The sequence below is a fragment of the Nomascus leucogenys genome, chromosome 19 (genome assembly GCF_006542625.1).
Source record: "Nomascus leucogenys isolate Asia chromosome 19, Asia_NLE_v1, whole genome shotgun sequence".
Taxonomy (NCBI): domain Eukaryota; kingdom Metazoa; phylum Chordata; class Mammalia; order Primates; family Hylobatidae; genus Nomascus; species Nomascus leucogenys.
Window position 1 is genome coordinate 39,672,805 of NC_044399.1, and position 27,424 is coordinate 39,700,228.

The 27,424-nt window shown below is 53.6% G+C and overlaps 1 protein-coding gene across 5 annotated transcripts in view; it reads right to left on the reverse strand.

Annotated features, from left to right (window-relative positions):
* The window catches only part of TTC7A (tetratricopeptide repeat domain 7A), a 160,705-nt gene that overhangs the window by 40,066 nt on the left and 93,215 nt on the right, over positions 1–27,424 (reverse strand). For all 5 annotated transcript variants that reach the window (XM_030799366.1, XM_030799364.1, XM_030799365.1 and 2 more), the window contains 5 exons: positions 24,286–24,390; positions 13,687–13,804; positions 12,196–12,253; positions 11,301–11,373; positions 6,273–6,433 (listed from right to left, as the gene is read on the reverse strand). In XM_030799366.1, coding sequence (XP_030655226.1) covers positions 6,273–6,433; positions 11,301–11,373; positions 12,196–12,253; positions 13,687–13,804; positions 24,286–24,390 — 515 coding nt within the window. The remainder of the gene's footprint in view (positions 1–6,272; positions 6,434–11,300; positions 11,374–12,195; positions 12,254–13,686; positions 13,805–24,285; positions 24,391–27,424) is intronic.

A 27,424-nucleotide genomic window follows, 5' to 3' on the forward strand; every position in this document is an offset into this window, starting at 1 on the left:
TTTCCTTTCTTTCCTCTCCTCCCCAGACAAACAAAACAACCTGTGTCATCTACCCTAGAAGTCTGAATGTAGGCAGACCACTAACTGGAGAATGACGACCATCAACTTTCACCTGTACATGTCACACACAGCGAGGCCACAGAGGTTCTCACAGGACAACTCACGAAGGGAAATGCTGAACGTCAACTCAGCTTAGCTAATGAGGAACTGACCTTTGGGGAAGGATCCGGCGCTGCCAGTGATTATGACTGGCTTAACACTTCCCTCTGCCACGTGGCTTGCAAGGCTCCCCCATGGCTGGTGTCCTCCTCAGGGGCTGTGGCAGCCAAACGTGTTTAATGAACCCAGCAAAGTGATAAACTATGTTTGTGTTAATACCTTTGATTCCACCCCCTCACTAGAGTGTTGGTATGCTAAGCATCCTTTTGATGTACTACAAGTCCTTAATAAGATCAAATAAACACACTGGGTTTAAGTCAGAAATGTTAACAGAAGCCCCGGGACTCATCCCCCTGCTCAGTGGAATGTATCACGAGAAATATATAACACGCGCCACCTGAAAAAAAGGTGAGGCACACCAGGTAGATCCCAGGGGTGCCCTTGAGCTCCAACGTTAGCCTTAGCTGAAGTCAGCCAAGGTATGGCTCCAGCTAACACCTGGTTATCAGCTCAAACATTTTCCAAAACAGTCTAGGTTTCCTGGGGCAGAAAGCTGTGTGGTTCCATTTGTTTACAGGCACGTGCTCTGGCTTGTCGGGAGGCCCATATTGTTCCTGTACTGGGGAGGGTCTCCGGGGCTCTGAAAGCTTCCCCCATGACCTTCCAAGTCCCCTGGGACCAGTACTCGGCCAGCAGAAACTCCCAAGAGGGCCTACCCCGACCGACAGAGGTTCCGGGGGGTGGGAGGAGGTGGCCTTGCCCACTATGGAGAGGGGAAGGGGAAATTGTTCTTCTCTTGACCTATGTATGGCCTGGGCTTTCAAAACCAGCCTGGCAGATTGCCAGGCCTGGGACGGGAGCCGTGACAGGCTGGTTATTGGAAAGCTCCCATCCTGAGCTGAGGAACTTTGTTTGGTTACTATGGTGACCTTCACTACAAGCGGCCTGACTAAAGCCCAAGGAATTTGTTACCTAAAACCATCGCCCCACGGAGTCCATGGCTTCAGGAAGGACGCTTATCAGTGGCCCGTTCCCCTTCACCTCATATTCCTGCCCCTCCCTGGTCGGGCCTCCCAGCTGCCTCTCATACCCAAAACGAGAAGAAAGGACTCACACAGGCATCTCCGAGCACGCACGGGACCTTCCACATTCCGCGGCTTGGCCCGCAACCCAGGCCTGGATAGGGAGCTGCTGCCCGCTGAGGCCCCCTGCGGGCCTGGCCTCTTGGCCAGGGACAGCCCGGCTGGCACATGTGTCCAGGGCTTAGTCAGAAGCCCACAGGACTTCAGGAAGCTGCTCGGGGTGTCTGGTTCCCACCGTGCGAGGTTTATGCTGTCCCTGTGGGGCTGTCTGTCTCTGCCTCATCACGTTTTTTGCCTTTTTAAACCCAAGCTCCACTAACTAAAGGTCATCCCACAGCACAGAAATCAAGATGTTCTTTGCTTTGCTTTCTAACCCCTGAATTCAGAAGGCTTTTCAAAAGTTCGACTCCACGAAAGCCAAGTTTTCTCCGGGAGCCTAGAGGCTGCCTGTATCGGAGTGGCGACTTCTTGTGCAGCCAAAGAGCTCACTAACCTTTCCCCAGAGCTTCCTTCCCTGCCTCTGTCAGGGCCCAGCCTCACCTGCCGGCACCTCCTGGCCTACCTGGCCTTCCCCAGGCACTGCCGCCCTGGTGACCCAGGATACAGCCTGACGCTGTTGGTGGGCAGCCTCCTCTCCCCTCCATACTGCCACCTTTCAAACACAGCTGTCCATCGACTGTGTGCCCTCTCCTGAGTCTCACAATAAACCTTGCAAGCCACGGGAGACAGGGCAGGTGTCCGTCTTTTAAGGCAGATGAGCAAACAGAGGCAAGGGGAAGAGGAGTGAGTTGCTGCAGGTGGCATAGGTCAGTGACAGACATGACTCAAGGGCTGGGACCTCACTGTGGCTCTCACACAAGGACCAACTCACATGGACAGGGGTCCATTCCCCCACCAGTTTCCTCCCCTGTGGCAGGCCTCCCTGAAAGCGGTGAAACAGGCAAAGCCCACGCCCAGCACCAGCCAGCTTCTGCTATCCCCGAGGCAGGCTCTAGGATCCCATGCACAGATGGCCTCTAACACTGATGGCTGAAAGGAGATGCCCCTAATAGGCCTCAGGCACTGGGATAGCCCTCTGTAAGGTGCCTTTAAGTGTCCTGTGGATACAGATCTTGCTGGGGACGATGAGGTCAGGACAAAGGGAGTTTGGTTTTTGTTGTTTTGCTGCAGTGATATTTACCGGACCGGTTGTTTAATTAACTGCCTTGGCAACAGCTGGAGCCACACAGGGCTTCTCCTCAAATGCGGAGAGCAGCTGAGGAAGCAGGGTGCAGTGTCAATTGAAGAGCAATGACATTTTTCAGTGATCCCTGACCTGTAAGGGACTCAGTGACATTTCCTGCTAATCCATGGGTTTCTATGCTCTGAGGTTTCATCTGTGGGGAATAGTATTGACTTATTTACAAAGAGACAATGGTCATACCCTATGGTCACCATAGTTTGACGGTAGATGGATTTCTCAGCCCCGCCCCAGCCATATAGATAGTATTATATCTCTATAAATGGTATATAGAGGTACAATTTTTTTTTTTTTTTTTTTTTTTTGCTTAAAACAACAGAGATTTATTCTCTTACAATTCTGGAGGCCAAAAGTCACTGTATTTTTTTTCCCAATTAGTTTTGCAGCCTTTTAGGGCCAGTTGGATCAAAACAGAGCTCCTTGGGATCCTGGAGGTGAGGAGCTCATGGTGGCTCAAGATGAAGAACCTACTGCTGCTTCCCCCCAGCCCCACAGCCCTGGACAAGCAGACTGAGGAAAGTGAGGCACTACTGGGGGCGGGGCCTGCAGATCCCCAAATGCTTCGCAGCACACTCTACAGTGACAGGTTGCAGAATAACCTCCAGAATCCCTCAGGGCATAGAACTGGAATGCTTTCCTCTGACCTCAGAGCTGACTCCCTGGTGCGGCCCCTAGGCCCCACCCTCCACAGCTCCTGAAGCCCTTGCAGACGCTCTGTGATGTCTGCATGGGTGAGCTGTTCCCACAGCAGAGGTTCCTGCCTGCAGACACTGCTCTCCAGGAAGCTCCTTGTAAGCCTTGGGGAAGCACCCGAGACAGGGGCACAGTTACCCTGCACACTGACAAACAGCACAGTCTGCACCAGGGCTCCTCAACCTTTTTTGAGGTCGGGCTCCCTTTGAGATTCTGCTGAAAGCCATTTCCATGGACTCAGGCTCACATGCACAAAATGTCATAGTTCAGGTCCAGGGGTTCTTGGAGACCCAGATGTCCACCCTTAGGCCTCCTGGGGGCAGTCACCAACCTCAAGGCAGCCCCTGACCAACTGCACTGTCAGTGAGTGGAGCACTTCCTGGGGAAGGAGTCAGCACCTGAGTAAGCGTGGGAGGAAGGGAAGGGTGGAAAGTGTGCGTGTCGAGGCAGGGCAGCAGAGGGGGCACACACACTGCCTGCAGGGAGAGGGACAGTTTCCTAGCCCAGTCCAAGAGCCTGGGAAGATAAAGGCAGGAGGCACCCCTTGGATGAGAGTCAAGGAAGCTGATGCGGAGCCACGAGTGGGTCCCCCACACTAGGCAGACCCCATTTTCTGCCACACCTCACACAGCCTGGGCTGCAGCCAGATTTCCAAAAAAGGGAGCTAGCCTCCCCACAGCAGGCCAGGGGAGCTGCTTTAGCTTGGCAGAAAGCAATCAGCTCAGAAGTCAGCAAGAGATGCTGAGTGGTGAGATGCCTGGTGCTGGGATGGAGGGGCCCCCTCAGCTGGGACTGGGCAGGTACGAATCACCTTCTTGGCTCCATCAGAGCAGCAGTGCTCCTGCCTGCATCACAGTCTCAGTTTCCAAGGAAGATTTCATTAGGAAATTCTGACGCCGAGCTGAGCCAGGCCTCTTGCTTCTCCTGTGCTCCACAGACCCAGGGTGGACAAAGAGCCCTTTCCTTTCCCCAGCCTAGGATTCTAAATCTTTCTGCTTGGCCATTTCAGTTTCCGATAAGGCCTAACTGAAGTGTAAACACACACAGGCACGCAGGCCAGCGGTAGTGGGTCGGACCCTGCCAGAGACGTGTGAGGATGGAGCTGGGATCAAAGCAAGGTTACTGGCACTAGGAGTGGGGAACCTACATCTTTTGTGCATTTTCCTTAAAAATAAAATGTTCTTACCTTGTATTACTGTATTATACTTGGGATTAACAAGGCAAGGCAACTAATTCCTTGTCCACACAGTTTTCTCTGTGTTAGGATTTCCTAAGCTACCCGCCTTTGGGGGTGAAGTGACTGGAATTTTAGTAGTCTTTCTCTCTTTTTTTTTTGAGACCGAGTCTCGTTCTGTCGCCCAGGTTGGAATGCAGTGGCGCAATCTCGGCTCACTGCAACCCCTGCCTCCCAGATTCAAGTGATTCTCCTGCCTCAGCCTCCCGAGTAGCTGGGATTACAGGCACCTGCCATCACGCCCGGCTAATTTTTGTATTTTTATTAGAGATAGGGTTTCACCATGTTGGCCAGGCTGGTCTTGAACTCCTGACCTCAGGTGATGCACCCACCTCGGCCTCCCAAAGTGCTGGGATTACAGGCGTGAACCACTGCGCCTGGCCTTTAGTAGTCTCTTAAATGCTGCTGGGGCAAGGCTCAGAATCAGGGCCAGCCACGAACACAAAAGAGTGGCTGTCGGCCACACACTCTGCTTACACCTGGCTGTGAGCAGTGGGGACCTGCCTAGGCCAGGATGGAGGGTGAACAGGCGGGACAGGGGTCAGTGTGGACTAGGGCAAGCAGGGCAAGGCTCAGGGGTCTTGGGGCTACAGACCAGGCTGACCAGCAGGATGAACACCCGTCCTTGGCCTTGGTCACTGGGGCTCCCCTCTTCAGGGAGGCACATTATGGGGTTTATATTTAGGAAACACTGCCACTCCCAAAGCACCTTTCTTTAGCTTTGGGGAGGAGGAAGCCATCAACAGCAGTGCTCAGCACACTGGCAAAGGCCACAAGCAGAATTATCTGCTGTCATCTGAAGGAGGCCAAGGGTGCAGGAAAATCTGAACCCGCCCCTGTGGTCAGCCCTGCCTCTGATGGGCTGGGGATGGACAGAGCTGAAAGCCCAGTGATGGGAAACTCCCTAGGCTGGGACCACTGAAGCTTCCCTTCATCACCCAGCAATTTTTTCCTAATCCTTTGTGAACCTATTTACACAGCGTGAGTCACCTATCAGGACCGCCAGGACTCTAGCTTCTTCCTTGCTGTCTGCAGGGAGACAGCCTTGGGCTGGTTCTAAATCGCCTTCCTTCAGGCCCTAAGGTGGAACAGGGGGAGGTGGGTTACTTAGGCGTCCCTCATCTGGGATCACAGGATTCTGAGAAACAAAGCCTGTTACACTCAGTGTCACCTGCCCTTAGGGGCAGAAGGCAGAAATCAAAAGATGACTCCCCCTAGCTCCCCTGACAGAGCAACACATCCTCTCACCTCAGCTGGCCCAGCATGGCCTTGTTCCCAGTGTCCTGGCTGGGTGGCAGCAGGTCCTCTGTGTCCTACCACCACTTAGGCCAAGTGCAACTTAAACCCTGCTCCAAGAAGTGGGGCATCTGGCTGATGCAGTAAATGAGGGAGGTGGGGAGGTATGAAGGAACAGGACCACCTTGGAGGGCCATAACCCCTGTCTCCAGCTGCCAGCCTAGCTCATGTTAGAATCCCATCCTTGGCTGACTGTGTCAGGGCTATGATTAACTTACACAAGTTAGTGTCATCCTGAGGCTCATGCAGAGCCCAGGGCAGGCAGAAGCAGCCCAAACACATGCATTCAAGCAGTGTTCCTTGTGGCCCATGCAGACCCCACCTCGTGGGGGCTGAGGAGCAGCATGTGCACCCCATTACCCACCAGGCACCTTCTGGTGCAGAGCACCACAGCTGTCTGCTGACCCCACCTACCCTCACCCCCCTGTCTCTCCACCAGGGATTGTGCATGCAGCAGGTGCTTACTCCATGTGTGTTGGCTGGTACCATGGCAGGGCAGGTGTGCATGGGCACCTGCTGCAGAGGCTAGCCAGCTCCCTCACTGCCAGAGTGTTCCCAGGGCACTCACTTGAAGTTCTCAGGGTGCTCGGTGATGGCCATGTTGACAACATCTAGGGCATGCTGGTGGTGCTTCTGGGCGGAGAAGAGCAGTGCCAGCAGGTGGAGGGCCTGGGCATCATCCTTGCATACCTTCAGGGCTTCCTGCAGCTGCTCCATGGCACTGGAGATCTGTTGAAGGAACCCACCAGCTTAGCCTTCCACAGGCACATGCTGCCCTGGGACTCAGGAGCCAGGTGCCAGTCAACAAGGGCACTCACACTCAACTCAAGGGAGCCTCAGGCACTGGGGGCAGGGATGTTGCTGTGAGAAAACACCTGCCCCAGATGGCCTCGTGAGGAGGGGTCTGCTGTCACACTCAGGAATAAAGAGAAGCAGGTTTGTGGTGTGGCACAAAGGACCATGGCAGCCACCAGGAAGCACTTCCTAAATGGGAGGGGTGGGAGCCACAGGGTGAGGCAGCCACGTGTGGAAACCTCACCCTGGAGTTCTGCTGATGTGTCAGGAGACCCTGCCTTCTAGGAGGAGATGAAGAAAATGGGGTGCTCCAGGTAGGGGGTGCAGCTTGACCACAGGAAGGGAAGTGTGCAGAGGCGAGTGCCTAGAAGATGGGGAGACTGGCCTCTAATGTGGGCACAGTGGGAATCTGGGACTAGAATCCAAATTCTAGTCTTGTGTTTTGTTTTCAATTCAACAAATATTTATTAAGCCTGGTTCTGGACAGATGGGATGAGGCCAGATTATGCAGGGTCAGGAAAGCCACACCCGAAGGGGTCTGGATTTGGATGTGGCCTCAGGAAAGCCTTTCCTTCCATGTGGTGGGGAGACCAGAGGTCACCATGGGTCCCAATTTTCACTGGCTTGAGTTTGCTGCCTCCCTTCTTGGAGCACTGCATGAAAGAGGGCAGGCCTCAGCTGCTCCAGTAGCCAAGTCAGTGAGCCCAGGAGGGGCTGGTGCAATGGAAGGGCACCTTCTACGGCTCCCGCCAACCCTGTAGGCAGGACTCCAACGTTCTACTGGATCTGGCTGCAGAGAGCACGGGTGATTTGCAGCTGTGGCCAGGGCCCCACCTGCAAGTGGTAACAGGGTCATGGGGTCAGTTGGTGCCCAGCACATCCTATGGGGACTATTTCAGGGCTGAGACCACACACTTGCTTGGCTGCCTGCCACCTTGCCAGGATGGGTCTCTGCCCATAGCTGGACTTATGGGAGGATATGGAAGGTTCAAGGAGCCCTTTCCTGAAGAGACCATTCTCAGCACAACACAACGCCCCCAGGATGGGTCCCAAGAGTCCCCTGGATGCAAGAGACACCCGAGGCCCCTCTCCTTGCCTCTGATTCTACCTCCCCAGACCCATCTACATTCAGCTGTGGAGGTTACTACCTTCAGAGAAAAAGCTCCCCGCCCCATGGGCCCTGGCCTGCGCACTCCTGACAGGGTCTGGGGAATGTTTCCACAAGCATTAAGGAGAAAAAAGAATTGTGGCAGTTACCAACATAAACTCTCTTCTTCAAAAGAGGCTGACCAGTCCTGGTCACTGCAGCAGCCCCTTACGCAGTCCCATGTAACCTGTGAGGTGGCCCGCTGCCCCCCTTATGTCATCTCCTCATTCTTTACAAAACACCCCAGAGTCCCTGGCCCGTGCACCCTGCTGGGCACCCCTGCACCATTGCCCTGCCTGGGGCAGCCCCCACCTGCTGCCTGTCATCTGAGCTGATTGATCCTGCTCGTTTTGGCCAGTGGAGGGGTCCTATATTTGGGAATACACAAGAGCTAGAGTTGGCGCTGCCACTCACTTGCCTTTGTCCCTCATTCTCTCTGAATTCAGTTCCCTAATCTGCAAATTAGGCATATGCTTTTCCATAGAAGGGTTCAAAGAGCTAATGTACATGCAAAAACGCTATCTTCTATCCCTTCCATTCTTTTCACACAGCAGAGCAAGTTGGCAGCAGAGCGAGTTAGCAGCAGAGCAGGCGCTCCCAGGTGGGGGTCCTGACTCCAGGCCAAGTGCTCTTGTGTGAGATATGCAGGCTGCTAAGCCTGTGTTTGGTGAGTGACGGGCCTGGCCTCAAAGCTGTCACAGGTCAAGGCCAGCCCTCCTTGTGCTGTGGGTCCAGGGGCATGGCAGGGCCCAGCTGGCCATCTCCTCCTCATCCCTGATTCCTAGCACCTCCAACCTGGCCTGATTCCCCAGGATGCAGGGAATCCTCTCCCCCACACACTGCTGCTTCACTGAGCAGTGCCCTTAACTTGAGGTTCTGCACCCTGTAGAAAGGCTGTGACCAGGTCTGGAGAGAGAGGGTTGGGAGAGAAACTTGCAGCAGGCTGGAGGGTGGAGGGCCGGGAAGGCCTGGCCCTGGGATAAAGAATCTGCCAGCTACATACCCAGGGCTGATGAGGCCCTCCCCTCTGAACAGTTCACACGGTGATGTGGAAAGAATCTGATGTGTGGCTGACAGATAAACACCCTCTCCTGCTCAGAGGCTCTGGGGTGAGGTTGGGGTGTGGCTCCCGGCTCTGCCACTTCCCAAGCTGGCACCTTAGGGCAAGAGGACTCACCTCTCTGAGCTGCAGTTTCGCTGCTACAAAATGAGGATAATGGTTAAACCTATTTCAGTGTCCATGAAGATGAGACACTATGAAAAATGCCTTGCAAAGTACTGGCGGAACAAACACTTTTGAAGTGTGAGTTTCCCTCTTCAAGCCCCAAAGCCGGAAAACTAAGGAATAGGACAGAAGCTTCCTTCCAGCCTGAAGGCACGTGCTGTCAGGGCTGGGAGCTGCGTTAGCTCCTGTGACTCTCTTCATGTCAGGGTTCCATCCCTGCAGGAACCCCATGAGTCTCTTTTTAAGAGTCCTGCTCCTTGCCAAACCTCAGACACAGCCTTCCACCCTTCTCGTGGGGCCTTGGGTCCCCAGTCTGCCTGGCTTCTGTGTTGGCCTCCAGCCTGGCCTCTGTGCAGGCTGTGGGCACCAGTGCCAGGCCCAGAGTTCTCCCCTGGGCACCTTACTTTGTGGATAGGTCAAGGAGCATACGAGGAGGACACTAAGATCAGTGGGGCCACTGGTTCAGCCTGTCGGTGGCCCTAAGGCTGCTCCTGTGCTAGTGACTCTGCTAGAGCAGACCCAATCATCCTGGGCTACAAATCCAAATCCACAGCCATCACTGTGCCGGCCAGCCAGACGTGCTCTTGGCAAGATGGGCTGGCTGGGGGCTCAGAGACCCAGGCAGGCTAGGACTCTAGCTTACAGTCCATTCAGGGAGTTCTCAAGTTCTCAACTCCCTGAGGCTGCCAAAATGAGGTCTCCAAAGAAACTGGGCACTAGGCTTCACTGGCTCTACTGGCCTGGCCCGCCATCTCTCTAGAAGGATGGATGCTATTCATCAGAGAGGGATGAATAACTGAACAGGTTAAAAAATGCATCACCAAAGGTTTATCATTCACTTGATTAGCAAGAAAAGCACTGGTTCTTTTACAGGAAACTAAAAATAAAGTTGGTGTTCCTGGGAGGGGAGGGATGCTCCTGCAGGGGCACAGAGGTGCCCCGTGCCTGTCCAGGACCTGGGGTGAGGAGTGAGGAGTGGGGACAGGGTGGGGGCGCAGCCTAGAAGTGGAGGAGGATGGAGGGAGTCACAGGTGGAGGGGCAGTGCAAGAGGAAGGGAGTGAAGTCTCCAATGACAGTGGAAACAACAGCCGGAATGACATCAGGGCCGTTGGGGGAGAAAACAGTTGAGACAGAAGGACCTTGAGTGGGAGACAGAATGCCTCAGAAACAGAGTGACAATTCAGGTCAGGTCAGGACAGACACAGGTGCTGGGACAAGGGTCTAAGCACGGGGTGAGAGGGAAGGGGTCCCAGCAATGAGAGTAACTGTGATAAGAGGAGGAGCCAGGCTGACGCAGGGCAGAGCCTGGCTTGCCCCAGAGGCAGGAGAAATGCAGCTAGCCGAGGTGACCATAAGACCAAACCCCAGCATGCTCTCAGGGCCGCATCTCCAAAAGGGTCAGGGGAGCGGGGTACCTAGACCCCGTGGGCTGTGGATCAGAGAGGCCTGGGTTCTATGCTGGCTCGGCCTCAGTGGTGTCCGCCGGTAAAAAATGGGATTGCTGTGGCCAGTTCCTCAGAAGGTAGGGCTTCCCTAGGCTGGTATGGGGGACACAGCAGCACCCCCAGCAGGCAGGGCTGCCCTCTACCTGACAGCAAGTACATGGGCTTCTGCGGGCTTCCCTCCACCAGCCTGGAGCTCAGCCCATTTCCTGGGTGGTGCAGGCCAGGAGAGCTGCACTGTGGGAGCCAAAGGCTTGTCTGCAATCCCTGGGCAGTCAGGTGGGGGTGTCGGCAGGCATCAGGGTCAAGCCACCTGAGAGGTCCTGTTTTGGAGGCTGTGTGTGTGTCCAGAGCACCAGCCTGCAGGCTGAGGCACCACAGGAAAGTAAAGGAGGCTCTGAAGGACCTGAGGTGGGGAGTCCTGGACACACCAGCATTCTCTCAGCACGCTTGGGGAAAAGGTGGGTCTGCCTGCAGAGTCATGGTGGAGGTGGTCCTGGGGCTAAGGTAGTCAGCAGACACGAGGCCCCTATGGGGCCCCAGAGGCCAAGGCCTGATGGTGGTGTCCATACAGTGAAGGAGTAGCTTGGGGGTCACAGAAAAAGCCCATTCCTGCAACAGCTCCATGAGCCCGCCTATCACTCTATCCCCAAGACTCTTGGGGAAAAGTCAGTGGAAGGCAAGGACACAAACAAATGAGTGACAGGTGGTCACTCATCAACATCTCAGTCCACTGAAATGTTGTAGGGGGAGTGAGGGCAGAGAACATGCCCTTCCTGTGTACCTGCCATGGCTTTACCCACATTACCTGACCTCGTCCTTACTGGGCCTCTCTGATGAGGGCTCAAAGGGCTTACATGACAGATAAGGAAACAAACTCAGGGAGGTGAAGTCACTTGCAGAGGGTCACACAGCTAGTAAGCTGGGTTTCCAGGAGAAGATCAGCAGCTCCCGGGGACCTGGGGGTTAGAACAGGGACAACCCACCTGTCGGACGAGGGCCAGCTGCAGTGAGACATAGAGGATGACCTGGGGGTCACTGGGCGCCAGCTGCTGAGCCCTGTATGGGGAGAGGGAGTGACAAGTCAGGCACCAGGGGTTGAGTGACCAACGTGTGACTCGGGCCTCCAGCATGCCAGCCCTGTGCTGGGCGCTATGAGGCAATGCCCTGGGGGATTCTGCCAGGCTCTGCCTCAGAGGGGCATCCAGCTGGCAGATGAAGACCAAGGAAGGTAGCCCACAGGCAGTCTAAGGTGGGGACGGTGGGCCCGAGGGTGCTGGCACTTGCTGAGGTAGGGGCCATCTGGGAGGGCAGCCCTGGGGTGACAGACCCCAAAGAAGAAAGATGATGGGGTGAATACACATCCCATGGGCAGAGAGGGAGTGACAAGTCAGGCACCAGGGCAGAGAAGCTAGCCTCGCTGCTCTGAGCATCTGCCAGGAAATCCCTGTAGGGGCTGGGAATGGTGGGAGGGGTGGGTGGGTTTAGTCGGAGGGGTGGCTGGGGAGGAGCTAGAAGGAGGTGAATGCCATTTTTGAGCCCCTGTTACATACAGGATACTGTGCAAGGTGCTTTTTCTGCTTTATCTTCTGTAATTACTACAACAGCAATGGGTTATTATACCCATTTTAGACCCCTGAGCCCTGGGAGAGCAGGAACCGAGCCTGGTGGCTGCTGGAGCCCCCCCAGAGCTGAGGGCACGGCTCGGCTGCCTGCCCAACCCCAAATGCCTATCCCTGCTTGCTGTGTGCAGTTTCCTCATCTGTAAAATGGAGACAGAAATGTTTGTTCTGCCCACATCAGAAGGTCTGATGAGGTAAAGCTTGTGAATGTGCCACCAAAGGCAAGAGGGGCCTCTGCTACAGGTGGGAGCCTCCTCACCTCTCCAGTGTCTGCAGTGCCTTCCGGTGCAATTCATCTTGCTTGGACTTCAGGGTGGCTGCAGGGGACAGGACAGAAACTGAGCCATCAGGGGTCACTGAAGGGTGCCGGCCCAGCCCTGCACCATCCTCAAAGCACACAGCTCTGCAGATAAAGGCCCCACCAGGGTCCCATCTGGCAAACTTCAAACTCCAGCAGCCTGGGCCAATGCCCTGGCTTCTAGCACATTCCTTGGCATGCCAGTTGCTTCTACTGCATTGCCTTCTCCACTGCCTGAACCACCTTAACCCTTTCAAAGGCCGATGCCTACAAGCATTCCACGACATGGGCATCCCACCCAGGAGGCCCAAGCCTTGAGAGAGGGGCCACCACCTCTGCCTGGCCACATACCTTCCTAGGCTTCCTAACCCACTAGGAAGTTTGAACCCAAACCAGGCACCCTTCTGGTAAACTGCATCCCATTTAAAATGCAGCAGGGCAGGTGTTCTTAGCCTTGGCTGTGCACTTAACTAACTACCCAGGAAGCTTTAACATGATTGCATACAGGCCCCTCCCAAACCAGATCAGAATCCCACTGGCGAGGACCAAGCATTGGCCGTTGTCGGAGCTCCCCAGATTCAAAAGCTTAGAAAGCAACTGCTATTTGTAGAGTTAAAGGGACAAGGAGGGGGTCTTGCTCAAAGTAGACTTTGACAAAGGGGCTGATGACTCCCTCACTTGACCAGCATGTGCAGACCCAGGGGTTCCTTATGCAGGGCTCATTTATGCCTGATGTCACCATGACTGCCGCTCCCAGCAACTGGCGTTTGGGGGAGGTGGGCATGGGCTGATTACTATTCTGAGTTTGGTCTGGGTGGCGGCCCGTCACTCCCCATCCCTCAAGCTACAAGGAGATGAAAGTAGGTGGCTGCCTGATAGACGGGGTAAGACACATGGCTGAGCTGGCAGGGTTGGCAAGAGAAGGCCAGGTGTGGGGCAGGAAGGAGCAGAATCCATTAGCCAAGCACAAGTAGTTACTAAGCACCTGCTGTGTACCCAGCCCTATGCCACATATTGAGGGGGATTTAAAAGGCTCCAGAAGATCACAGCAGTGCTGAGGTTAAAGGCAGGCCTATGAGAACCAGAATGGAGACATTGTGGGGTGGAGGGCTGATGGCGCATTACAGACAGGAAGCAAGAGTTCCACAGAGAAGATTAGCATGGGCTTTGCTGGAGCTGCGGCTGGGCCTTGAGGCCCATGAAGAGGGGAGAGGAAGGCATGTTTGAGGGTGGCGACAGTCTGGGCAAAACAGTGGAAATGGGTCTGAGGGGCGCGTGTGTGTGTATGCATGTGTGTATGTGTGAACACATGGGCATCTGTCCAAGAGGAGTACATGGTGTCTATGGAGGCATGGCCTGAGGGGAGGGGCGCTGGTAGGACAAGATGCCTCTGAGGCAGTTAGGAAGCCTGAGCCATCCCCAAACAGAGGCCTCCTGGGGCCTGGCACTCACCGTCGGTGGCCTGCAGGCTATAGGTGAGACCCAGAGCCAGGTAGCCCTTGGGGAGGAACTCCCCGGCTTCTTCTCCGAGGCTGATCACCATCATGGCAAAGCGCTCTGCTTCCTCCAGCTGCAAAGAGGAGAGACAGAGGTCATGGGGGTGGGGTTGGAGTTTCCTCTACCAGTGAGTGACTCCCTGGACCTGTTCCCGAAACAGAAGCCTTGTGCTCAAGGTCACAGGGCCTTACTCTCACAGGGAGGAGCTTCCCTTGCCCCAGAGATCCCAGCTCCCCAAAGCTTGTTCTGCTGAGAGCATGAACCCAAGACCAGGCCAGTTTGGGCCAGCTCCTTTCCTCCCATGGCCTCTGTAGGGGCCTGTGTCTGTGCCTGTCCTGCTCGGCACACAGAGGGGAAGCCAGGGCTGGGGCAGGCAGGGGTCTGTGGCTGGGCCTCAGGAACACGTGCCTTGCTGGATGTCCTCAGCCCCATGGAGCAGGCAGGCAGCCACTCTGGCCCCGTCCATGAGCTCGCTCCCTCTCTGAGACAAGGAGCTCAAACTTTCAGGGGAAAAAGGCCTGGGGCTGTTTTTGTCCTGGAAGAAGGAGGGACTGTTCCAGTTGGAAATGGACCAACCGGTATGGGTCACATGTGCACACATCATCACACGACATGCGACACAAAGAGAGGGGCACGCACAAGGTGGGCCTGGGGACACTCTGGGCCCCCATAGGAGTCAGGCCGGTTTAGGGGGCAGGGGACAGCCAGGGGCCTTTGTCATGCCCACTCATGGCACACATGCCTCCAAGAAAGGCCCCCTTCCTCCCATCCAACCCAGGAAATGGCATGCCTGGTGTGGTAGTGTACCCAAGTTCATGTCACTGAAAACGCCAGTTTCGAGAGGGCAGGGATGCTTCCTCTGTCACTAAGACTGGCGCTGACCCACAGCAAGAGACTGAATGCCATGTGCAAATGGCATTCTGACCCACAGCAAGAGACTGAATGTCAGTGCCACCCAGACATCAAAGCCCCCAGCCATGGGCATCTCTCCTAGTCAGAGGCTCACAGAGTCAGGAGACCAGAGAATGAGATTCAAACCCAAGTTGGCTTCTGGCCCCAAAGCCAGCGCTGCCCCTGCCTGGCCCTCATCCCTGCTCGGGCCCAACCCGCTAGCAGGAGATGGGCAGCTCTGGGTAACTTGGGGCCTGACCACTGGCCACAGCTAGGAAGAGGGGCAGTGGATTCTCTCTCCCTGGAGTTAGGAAGTGAGATCATGAGACAGAGGCTATTAGCCAGGGTGAGCTATGTGCAAACTGAAAGAGCAGAGAGGAGAAAACAACACCAAGGCACAGAGAAGGCGAGGAAGCTGCATGATGGCCTGGAGGGAGACTGTGGGAGAGGCTGTCTGCCCACCATGCCCGACTCAGCTGACCAGAGCAGCCCTCCAGCCACCTCGTGGGCGAGCTCAAGCTGCCAGCCTGGGCAGTGGGCTGCTCCCTGATTGCTGGGCTGGCCATTGGAAGGATGAGGGTGTCTGGGGAGCTGGGTTTCTGTCTTTGGCACCAATAGGCCCGAGAACCCAGGGTTCATGGGAGGCCATAGTTGGGGAAACCCCACAGCTGTCTACAGCTCAGCCTCAGCCGGCCAGGTGGACCCAAGGCTATAGATGCTAAGATCTGTCTCCTAGGCCACGTGGCAGCAGGACTCAGGAGGGCTGCCGGGGCCTGAAGCCAGAACCACGTGGTGAGAAGAGCACTGGAAGACAAGCCCCAGACAGGCTCCGGTCCTGGCTCAGCATCTGACAGCTGTGGGGCTTGAAGAACACACTCAGTTTCTGTGTCCCAAGGTTCTCATCTGCAAAATGGCAGGTTGGACCCCCGCTCCTGCCCCCTCCCCACAGCCCTCCACTGAGGTTTTTGTAGCACCAGGCCCTGTGCTAGGCCTGGCTGAGGAGCTGACACAGGAGGCACACACCTGGCAGGACCAGGTGGCCCCTAGTTAAGGCCCCACTGTGTGGTGCTGACGTAGGGCTACTGGAACTCCAAGAGCTTATCAGGTGGCTGTGGTTACCCCAGGAGGCGGCAGAGGTGGAAAAGGAGGCAACAAGGGAGGGGAAAGTAAGCAAATAGCACCCTCTTTTCTTCCTAATATACCCCTGGCTGATGAGGCTCATCTCACACACTATCTCAGGCATTATGAGGCTCCATTCAAACAGAAAAAGCTTTCTTATAAACACCAAGCACAAGTTATAAAAAGAATCCAGACACCCGCTGCACTCCGTGAATACATACTCTTCCCATGGCCATGTCCTTCTGCTCAGCAAATGCCAGCTTCAGCTCCTGCAACCCATGCAGAGAGGGTGCCAGGAACACGGCTCAGCAAATACTGGCAAAGTATCTGTTCTCCAGTTTATATACATCATATTCTAGATTAAAAGAGCTCATCAGCCTTTAGCTTTATAAAGTGAAGACACACATCCTTAGTGTGTCCAACTTGTGATCCACTCTGACCCCGAGATTAGTAGCATTCCTTGTCCAGTACTTGCCAGCATTGTCCACGTAGTTTAAAACCGTCTCTAAGCCTGGTGTCAGCATTTGCCTCAAATCAAAATCCCAAGGCTGAATGTACCATCTCCCTATATGGCCAACATAATTTAATTTCTTTTTATTTTTTATTTTTTTAAATAGAAAATGGTGTCTCACTATGTTGCCCAGGCTGGTCTCGAACTCCTGGGCTCAAGCAATCCTCCTGCCTCGGCCTCCCAAAGTGCTGGGATTACAGGTGTGACACATCACATCCAGCCATAATTTTGATTTCTATTACCATACTACAAGGCAGGCTTTTTGCATGCAGAGTCATAGCAGTGATTAGGAAGGAAAAAAAGTATGATCAATTCTATTAAGTATGACAATATACAATACAATAGCACACAGTATTAATATACATGGGTACTGTAGCTGGCAAAAGGGGAGAATAATGTCACAAGAGTGGAAATCCTAAAGCCCTTGAGAATTTGGCTTTGTCACCTCTGTTCTGAGGTACTATAATCCCACCCAACTCCGGAATCAGCCCCACATCCACGAGTAGGTACTTCATGCAAAGAGGCAGGGCAGTCTAGCGGCTAAGAACACAAGCTCTGGGGCCAAACACCCTAGTCCAGATCCTGGGCTGGTCACTTGCTAACCTGGGCAAGTCACTTTGTTTTGTTGTGCTTCCTTCTCTCTTCTGTAAAACGGGGATAAGAACAGTGTCTCTCCCCGGATGAGGTGCTGGGAGGACAGGATGAGATAAGATGGGGCAATGCTCACAGCAGTGCTTAAAAAAAATTAACTGTTATTAATAGTTATTAATGGTTGTAATTTATATATCTATATATTTACATATGTAGACATATAACTGTATATTTCATATATGATATCTACTTTCTTATATGTATATAAGCTTTAATATAATAATATAAGCTTTTTTTTTTTGAGATTGAGTCTCGCTCTGTATCCCAAGCTGGCGTGCAGTGGGGCAATCTCAGCTCACTGCAACCTTCACCTCTGGGGTTCAAGTGGTTCTCCTGCCTCAGCCTCCCAAGTAGCTGGAACTAGAGGCACACACCACCATACTGGTTAATTTTTTTGTATTTTTAGTAGAGACAGGATTTCACCATGTTGCCCTGGGTGGTCTCGAACTCCTGAGCTCAGGTGATCCACCTGCATTGGCCTCCAAAAGCGTTGGGATTACAGGTGTGAGCCACTGCGCCTGGCCAGCCTTTTTTTTTTTTTTTTTTGAGACGGACTCTCACTCTGTCACCCAGTAGGTTGGAGTACAGTGGTGTGATCTCGGCTCACTGCAACCTCTGCCTCCCAGGTTCAAGTGATTCTTGTGTCTCAGCCTCCTGAGTAGCTGGGATTACCAGTGTGTGCCACCACGCCCGGCTAATTTTTGTATTGTTCGTAGAGATGGGGTTTTGCCATGTTGCCCAGGCTGGTCTTGAACTCCTGACCTCAAGTGATCCACCTGCCTTGGCCTCCCAAAGTGCTGAGATTACAGGAGTGAGCCACTGCACCTAGCCAGGCTCATATATACATATATATGTATATCAATTATAACTACTCATATATACTAATATATACATACATATTTTGTATATGTATTATACAATTAGTTTAATCTTCCAGGGTTTTAAAAAAATCTCAGCCTAAGTCTCTGATGGCAAGTGTCATCTGAGTATAGTCCTGGTTCCTCATAGCTATGTGACAAATTGGGAAGTGGCATCAAAGACCCTCTGGAATCCAGAGAGTAGACATTACTGCCTGCCTTATGTCTCTCAGCCAGATCCTTAGCCACAGAGAAGGAGTGACTCTACATAAGGATAAGTTGGCACCTCTGCAGCCCTGCACAGTCCACTATGCTGAGCTGGTCGAGCTTTCCATCCCCTATCCAGGGTCCACTCACCCCACTGTGGGTAATACACTGGAGTAGCTCCTATCTTATTCTCTGATAAACTACAGTCTATTTCAAGGTTTTGATTATTTTGTTTTATTTTTGAGATGGGGTCTCACTCTGTAGCCCAGGCTGGAGTGCAGTGGCATGATCATGGATCACTGCAGCCTTAACCTCCTGAGCTCAAGCAATCCTCCCACCTCAGCCTCCCAAGTAGCTGGGATCACAGGCACACACCATCGCAACAGACTGACTTTTTACCTTTTTATTTTTATTTTTTGTAGAGATGTGGCAGGGTGGGTCTCACTATGTGGTCCAGGCTGGTCTGGAACTCCTGGGCTCAAGCGACCCTTCCCACTTAGCCTCCCAAAATGTTGAGATGATAGGCAGGGGCTACCACCCCAGTCTCAAATTTTTTTTTCTTTGAGACAGAGTGTCGCTCTTGTTGCCCAGGCTGGAGTGCAGTGGCATGATCTTGACTCACTGCAACCTCCGACTCCTGGGTTGAAGCGATTCTCCTGCCTCAGCCTTCCGAGTCACTGGGATTACAGGTGCCTGCCACCATGCCTGGCTAATTTTTGTTATTTTTAGTAGAGATGGGGTTTTGCCAAGTTAGCCAGGCTGGTCTCGAACTCCTCAGGTGATCCACCCGCCTCGGCCTCCCAAAGTGCTGGGATTACAGGTGTGAGCCACCTCCCCCGGCCTCAAATTTTTTTTTAAGAGTTCTATTTCACAGCCCAGTAATGGGCTCCACCTGCGATCCGGAAACATTGCTCTAATCAGATGGCTGCGGACTGGCCCAGCGCCTGCCCTTCTGCTCTACTCCAGACATCTTCTTCCCTGCCCAGCACCTCATGTGCCCTTTCCCGTCTCCAGACACTTCCTCCTTGTGGCCTCCAAGTTAACAGCTGGTGGCTCTGTAGTCCAGGCTGCTGCTTCTGCAGCAAGCTCAGGTTACAGCACCGGGCCCTCCTTGCTCATCAAAATACTTCTAGGGTGAGTTTCCAGAGTTCTCGTCAACCTTCCTTCTCCCAATGATACACTGCTCTTGAATGCCTTCTTTATCTAGGGCAGCCATGGAACCTCGCCACTAAAACCCAGGCGAAGATCTTTCCCCGCCTCGTGCTCTGCAATTCTAGAGTGATTAAGGGCCCCCCTGGCATTTTCACAACACCACAGCTACCTGATGGCATCGGTGTTTCACAGCAGAAGGCGCTGAGGCACAGGGAGCTGAGCTGAAGCGACCTATCCAAGGTCACCTGTCTAGGAAGTAGCAGAACTGTGTTTCCAACCCCAGTCTTCTGATGCTGATTCACAGCCACCCTCTGTAGGGTTTCATTTTTCTCCTCTCTGACCCTTTGGAAAAGGATCCATTGAAGGACATAATGTTTTGATCCTTTGCTTTTGTGTTACATAAGTAAGGAAAAATTTCCTGTGACTTTACAAGTTCCTCTATCTCTCCAGTGTCTCGATTTGGTCCCTACACAGACTGGCTTCTTGCTCACACACTCTGCTAATGCCCAGGACTGCCTTCCATTTCAAGGGTTACCTCACCTTGCAGTGAGCCAAAGAGGTTTACCCTCGGAATCTTCACCCTCATTCCTCTCTTTCTGGGAACTAGAGAAAGTTCATTTCTGAGCCTGCAGAGTTTTTAACAGCACCTCCAGTTTCTCCTTAGTTCCTTCCCACGAGCCCAGAACCTGCTGTTAGCTGCTCTACTGAAAAATCCCCCTTTTTTTTTCTCCCTGGGAGGAGTAGGCACTCTTTCTAATTTCTACAAGCTGGTGGCAGGAGGGCTGGCATTCTTTCTCCCCTGCCTCATCAACACTTAATCCATCTTCCTGGCTCTGCCCACCCCTGAATTTGAAAAATGAAGTCAAAAACATCAAGGCGCATCCTTTTTGTGTGCCTGCTATTTTTAAGGGGCTATAACAGTGATAGCTACCATTCAGGTACCCGCAGCGTGCTAAGCAGGGGCACTTTTCATGTCATCTCTGATATTCACAGCTACCCTATAACGGCGGACATGATTGTTTCCAGGCCACAGATGAGGAAACTGAGGCACAGACAGGGTAAATTACTCCCTCAAAGTCACACAGCTAGTAAGTGGGAGTACATGGGTAGGCAGAGATTTGAACTCTACCATCTCTGCCTCCAAAGCCTATGCACTTTTCCACTACCCCCTGCTGCCCTCCTCAGGAAGGAGGTGAGAGATGGCATCAGAGACCTTTCCAAAGATGACCATGCCCTGTTTCCATTTTGCAACTCCTCTCCTGTCTGTGTGACACCACACATGCATAGCCTATCCTCATGGCCTCCTGTAAAGATTTCAACTTTTTAAGTTAAATGAATTTTAAATAATTGGAGGGATACAAAAAAATACTTACATCTCTCTTTCCTTCTGCTGCAAAAACAGGGACCCTGGCAGGAGGCTGGGCATTCCAAGGCAATGCAGGCCTCTCTGATTTCAGTGCTGGCGTCACTGAGTCAGAGCCTGGGAAGCCCTCCCTCACCAAGGGGAGCTTCAGGCTAAGCCCCAGGGTCAGTGCTCTCCCATTCCAAACCCAACCCTGCTCAGCTACTCCCACCCTGGTGCAAACCCCCGAATCAGCCAGCCAGCACGTGACCATGCACGTCCCTCTGCCTGCCACAATCCCCAAGAGACAACTTTGCTCTCAGACCCAGACCCAGTATGGGGTGTCCAACAGTGGCTCTGGGCATGAGGACAGGACGTGGGAACAGCAGGTGCTCCGCCTCTGGGCACATGGCCACCCAGTCCAACTTCACCCAGCACAACTCGTTTTTCAAATGTCCTAGTTTCAGCCTCCCTTTCTGCAACCTAGGCCAAATTGTCCATCCCCAGATTTCTGTCCCCTGCTCATGGGGCTTGGCTGGGCCTGCTGGGGGCTGACGTGAGCCAGAATAACTGCGAAGGCAGGAGACGAAGGGGGTGTGAGTTGCCTTTTGGGATCCGTGCCCTGTCTCATGCACGAACACCCCCTGCCTGCCAGGCAGACCCATTCTTTTCACCGTGGGCCTCGGGAACAGAGAGTACAGGGCTGACCCACTCTGGGCCTCCCTGTAGAACTAGGGATGGCGAGGCAGGAACCCAGCAGAAGGATGGGGCCAGTTTCCAGTCCTTGAGAAAAAGGGGCTCAAACACGAAATTTGTGGGGAGCTTGTTGCCTCCCTTCTCAGAATCCTTGGATACCCCACAGCCTGCTCTCTTTACAGTGCCACCTAGGGAGCAAGAATTAGCTGCAGAGTGCTGGGAGAACCCCCAAACCAAATACAGATCCCTCATCTGGTCCCTTCCTGGCAGGTTGGGATGTGTGTCGCTTCATCAGTTACTAGTATAGCACCTACTATACGTAGGCTTCCTGTTGGGGAGAGGGGGTCAGAGTGCAAGACATGGCAAGTGAGCAAGTTCCCCATCTAGTTGGGAAGTCATGCACCACAAAAGACGGAATTGCACTGCCAAGTGAATGTGTCCATCGGCAAGAAGGATCCATCCAGCGAGCACCAGGCACTGAACCCTGGGCTGGGGTTTCAAAGAAGAGACAGATAATTCCTGCACTCAAGAATCACAGATGATCACAATGTGACGTGATCTGTATCCAAGACAGGTAGGAGGTGCAGGGGGTGAAGCTTCCAGATCAGGGAAGGTTGCCAGGAGCCCATCCCTGGGCCACCCATGGGACATCACTCTGGCCTAGGCCTGATTGTAACCCTGGCTCAAACTAGCCCCTAAACCCAAATATGCTGCTCAGCTGAAGTTAAACAGCTCACCCTTCTCGATTCTGATGACAAGTCTGCATGTTTAAGTTTCCTTTCGGGCTTTTCTATTTATGTTGTCATTGATTACTTTGCTCCTAACTCATCTGATTTCAATTTGGACTGATTTGATCCTAATTTTATTACCATGTAATCTGAATGCACATAATTACTGTAATTATGCTGCTGAGGGAAACAGCTCCTGCATGGTGGGAAGACCTAAATTTAGGGCTTCCTGGCAAGGGCGGCCGTTGGCTGGGTGGACCCACAGCTACCTCAGAGCTGGCAGCCTTGAGGGGCACAGATGCCCTCCCCCGCTACACCCCCTCAGAGATGGGTATTTTGGGTTTCATCTCAGAGATGAGCTTGAGGCCCCTCTCAGAAGCCCTAGGAGCAAGCAGCGGCCTGAGTTGGGGTTGGGGAGCCCACCTGCTCTGCACACTCTGGCTCATATCTCCACCCTCTGCTGCACGTGCTCAGCACCCGTGGGCCACCTGCATCTAAAGTGCTTGCTCACAAGGTCGCCCTACCTCTGGGTGCCAATTGTCTTCCCCAAAAGACCTAGGAACCAAGAGTTCCCTGATACTCATGAGGTGGGGGAAAGCAAGCTGTGATGGAAGGACTTGGCTTTGGCCCTCCTGTATCCTCCCTTGCCCTCTGAGTCCTGTCTGAGGCTGTCTCCTCCATGATGCCTCCCTGACCTGTCCAGCCCTCTCCCTACTTGGTCATTGATGTCCCACCCGAGGAGGAGACTTACTGTTTCCATTTTACAGATGAGAAAACTGAGGCACAGTGAGGTTAGGTGCCTTACTCTAGGGTATCCAGTGGGTGGGCAATGAAACTCTTAACTACCTCATTACACTGCTCCTTCCAAAGCCCAGAACCCATTACAGGATTGATCTCACGTAATTCTCCCCAGCCTAAATGACAGCATAAAGAACACGATGCCACACTTTCCCTTCCTCCTGATCAGCCACAGAGGGGATGGGGCACTTCAGACACAGGGATCTGAGAACCAGGTGGAAAAGGGGAAAGGTGCTCTTTTCACCCAGCCTCTCTGTGCTTGGGAGGACTGACTCCCTGGAGCAGAGAGAAGGCAAGCCCTGCTGCGATGACGAGGTGGGGACCCAGCAGAGGGATGGGGCCAGTTTCCAATCCTAGGGAAGAAAGGTTGGAACATGGAATTTGTGGAAAGCTCATTGCTTCCCTCCTCAGAATCCATGATTTGTTTGTGTACAGGAGGGAAAGTGGCAAGAAGAGTTGTAAAGGCTGCTAATTATGAAGCTTCTGCTGTATGCACCCAGAGCCTGGCCCCCACTGCCTTAGAACAAGCTGGGCACACAATGGTGAGGGGGTGGCCGAAGGTGTCAGGCCAACAGGAAGACAGGGAGGCCATCTCCAGGGGAAGTGCCCACTTTAGGAGACCCTGGGCCCGGAGATCAGATGAAGGAACTGGGGAGATGTGGGTGGGGAAGGGCCTGATATCCATCATGTGGGAGGGAGGATGCACTTGCTCTGTGTTGCTTGAGAGGGTAGAAATAGGAGGCTGACATCAGCAAGCTGATTGGGACTGAAGAAAGCAAAGATTATCCAGAAGTGGGCCCCCAGTTGGAAGAGATACCTGCTCAGAGGCCCCATTGCTGGGGCCCAGTGCCGTGGCCCAAGAGCCCCCATAGGCCTGGAGCAGCATCTGAGCAGACCCAGGGCAGGAGGACTACAGCAAGGCAGGGGACCTGGGCTCCTGGCACTGTTCTCCTTCACTACTCCAAGCTGCTGATCTCATGGGGGTCTTCAGGAGCCTGCAACCCCCAACTGGGGGTTAAAGGCCTCCAACTGGGGTGGGGAGAGGGCACACCTGGAGCCATAGCCTCCTAACAGTTCAGCTGCTTCTGCAGAGAGCAGTAAGATGGCAGCGGAGCACAGGGCAGGGCCCTGGAGGGCTGGAGCCAAGAGGAAGGAGAGGGGCTGACGGAAAAGACCAACTTCCCATTCCGCCAAGAGCAACTCTGCCCCCAGAATCGTGCCTTGCAGGCCCTTGCAGATTGGATGCTAAGGTCATCTGAAGCCTCAGAAATGATGGGGCTGGTCCAGGTAACTCAAGGTCTTACCTACTACTCTGCTGCTGGGCAGGTGGGGGGCACCTCTACTTTCTTATGTTTCACTCTCTGGAGGCCACAGTTCAAGGCTGAACCGCCAAACCAGGCACCATCCTGAGTCAGTGGACCCTGCCATTGGAGGCTGGCAGCTCCTCAGAGACTTTCTCCCTGCCCAGGCCCATCTGCCTGGTAGCTCCCATCCTCTCCACCTTCCGCATGCACCCTCACATACATGCCAAGACGTGCACAGCCAGCTGCTGCCACCCTCCCCACAGGAGGCCTCTGGGCCCTGCCCTCACAGCTCACTCACCCAGTGAAGGGACCGGATGCAGACCTTCGCGGCCATCAGGGGCACGGTGGGGTCCGAGGGCCGCAACTTCACACACTCCCGCAGCAGGGACACAGCGTACGCTGACTGCAGAAAAAAGAGCAGGAAACACTGTCACTCACAGCCCTGGATCTCCAGGGCGAGCTCCCCAAACAACCAAGCCTTGCTCTGTATCCCTTTGCTCTCAGGAGCCAGGAAGTGGGCCAGGGCAGAGAAGCCTAGGCAGTTGGCAGGCAAATCCCTTCCTGGGCCTCAGTTTCCTCATCTGAAGATTAGAGGCTATGACCCTTGCTCTTTAGGTAACATGATGACAGCTAACATGACAACCAATGGAATCTCTCCAAAAGGAATTCAAATTTCAAGCACAGAAATTTTAGAGGTAGAGAGGGGCTCTCTAAATGAGGGCTGGGCATGGTGGCTCACGCCTGCAATCCCAGCACTTTGGGAGACCGAGGCAGGCGGATCACTTGAGCTCAGGAGTTCGAGACCAGCCTGGCCAACATGGTGAAAGCCCATCTCTACTAAAAAGACAAAAATTAGCCAGGTGTGGAGGTGTGTGTCCATAGTCCCAACGACTCAGGAGGCTGAGACACGGGAATCGCTTGAACCCAAAAGGTGGAAGATGCAGTGAGCCGAGATTGTGCCACCGCACTCCAGCCTGGGTGACACAGTGAGACTGTGTCTCAAACAAACAAACAAACAAACAAACAAATAAGGACTCTGGAGGCATGGCCAATGGCAGGGGTTGGGGGTCGTATAAAGGCTGGCAGAGAGGAAGGGAAGATGTTCTAAACTGGCAGAGCTGGAGAGAACCTCCAGACAGTAATCTGAGGATCCCTCCAGACTTCAGGGACTCAGACTAGACCTGCTGAGGACGGCCAAGTGTGAAGGAGGGCTGGGGTGGGGGGCAGCCACAGCCAGACATGAATGTTACCAATAACAGTAATGAGAAGAACAGCAGCGGCAAACACTTATCCAGATCTTGGGATGTGCAGGCATTGTCCTAAGTCTGGGGTTGGCAAAACACAGTTCACAGGCCAAATCTGGCCCTCTGCCTATTTTTGTAAATAAAGTTTTACTGGAATACAGCCATGTGCATTCATTTACATACTGTATATGGCTGTTTCCCTGATACAGTAGTAGAGTGGAATAGTTGCAAAAAACTGTTGGGCCTGCAGAGTCAACAACATCTACTATCTGACCCTTTACAGAAAAGAGTCTGGAGACCCCTGTTCTAAGTGCATTTTAAATACCAAGTGATTTAATTTTTACAGCAATCTTATGATGTAGATACTCTGACTCTACTTTACAGATGGGAAAACTGAAATGCGGAGAAGTTAGGTAACTTGTTCAAAGCCACACAGCCTATGAATGGCTGAGCTGAGGTTTGAACATAGCCTGGCTCTAACCACTACCCTACACTGCTTCTATGATGACCACCTTGGCCAGAAAGGAGGCCTGTTTCCCTGTGTGCCCCCTCCCCCGTCCCCCCCCAAAAAAAAACCACACACACACACACACACACACTCTTTCTGGGCTGGAACCTTTTCTAGGAAACTCAGCAGTAATCCTCCCAGTGTGTACACCCCTGTACCTGTGTGACCTCCAGGTTTGAAGGTACCTGTGTGTAACTATGACAATTCCCATGTATTGGGCCCTACTGTGGGCCAAGCAACCCCCCATTAATTAGCTCTCATATCCCCCCAGCAACTCTGGAGGTACAGAAGGAAACGGAGGCTCTGTAAGGCTTGCCTATCCACAGCAGGGTATGAGCAACTGGCAGGTGCACAGCTAGGATCCGAATGGTCTATGTCCACCATGGACAACCCGCCTCCCTCCAGCTGGCCTCCCCCTTTCCCCGCCATCTAAGGAAGAGCTTTTCTCAACCCAGACGTGATAGATTTCCCTGGGCTTTGACTCAGACTTATTAGGTTAATTGTGGATGTCTTTGCCGAGGGTGTGCTCTGGACCCAGTACTGGGCTAGGGGTTGTGGGGTCACCCAGGAAAGGGGATGGGGCCATGGCTCTTTCCTCAAAGGACCCCACAGAAAGGGTGGGAGAGACAAAAAAGGCCACCACCCCCATGGCTCTCTCCAGAAACAAGAGGGTAGGAGGCCAGGCACAAGAGGGTGTTGGCAGGTGACCGGCTTCTGCAGGCTGGGAGACTCCACAGGGTGCCCAGTGTGGGCAGGTGCCAGGGTGCCTGAGGGGCTTGAAGGTACTGTCAGGCTACCTACCTCCTCCTGAGGCCCTGACCTGGGACCACCACTCCAAGTCCCTCCCCAAGGCCCCTCCATCCACACCCCAGCAAGCCTCAGGCTTCTCCTTGTCCTCCTTCTCATGGCTGCTGAACTCTGGATCCTTGCCATACAGGGTTCTCTAACCCTGACCCTCTGCATTCCAACCCCTTCCACCCCACCCCCATGTACACCAAAAAACGCTGCTATTTAAGGAGCCATCTGAGGACTCAGCAGCCGGAGCAGCAGTTTTTTTTTTTTTTGTCATGCTGGTTACCTAGCAACACAGCCAATGCAATTGCTGCACAGAGACCAAGAGAAGGAATGACCTAAATCATGTCACGGAACTCATCCATTATTCCTGCAGGTTCCACTACCCAGACTCACCTTCTGGAAGGCCTTTTGGGCACAATCACAGACACAGGCCCTTGATTCCACCTTAGGCTTTCAGCAAAGGCAAGGTCTGGCCACTCCTGAGGGCTGCCTGGAACAATCAGGCAGACTGATTTGGTGGGCAGGGTTCCCAAGGTGGGTGGAGAATGCTTTCCAGAACAATCTCCTGCTGCACCGAACACACAGTGTCTCCAGTCCATGGAGCCTCATGCATGAGGAATTGGCCAATCTTAACTCCCTGATGCAAGCCCACTCCTGGGGTCACCTTGCTGGTCTGTGAAGGAGCCAAGTCGCGAAACCAGCTCCCTGGATGCTGGGATGGTGCCAGGCTGTGTCTAGATCTGTCTGAGTCCAACTAGTCAGAGGCAGAAGACTCCTTACCTCCCAGGCTATCACGACACCTTCGACTGAGCCTGGAGAGCTTCTAGGAGCCTCTCTCGGATTTAAAGCTAACTTGCATGTGCAGTGAATTTTTCTGAGCAGGAGTCCTC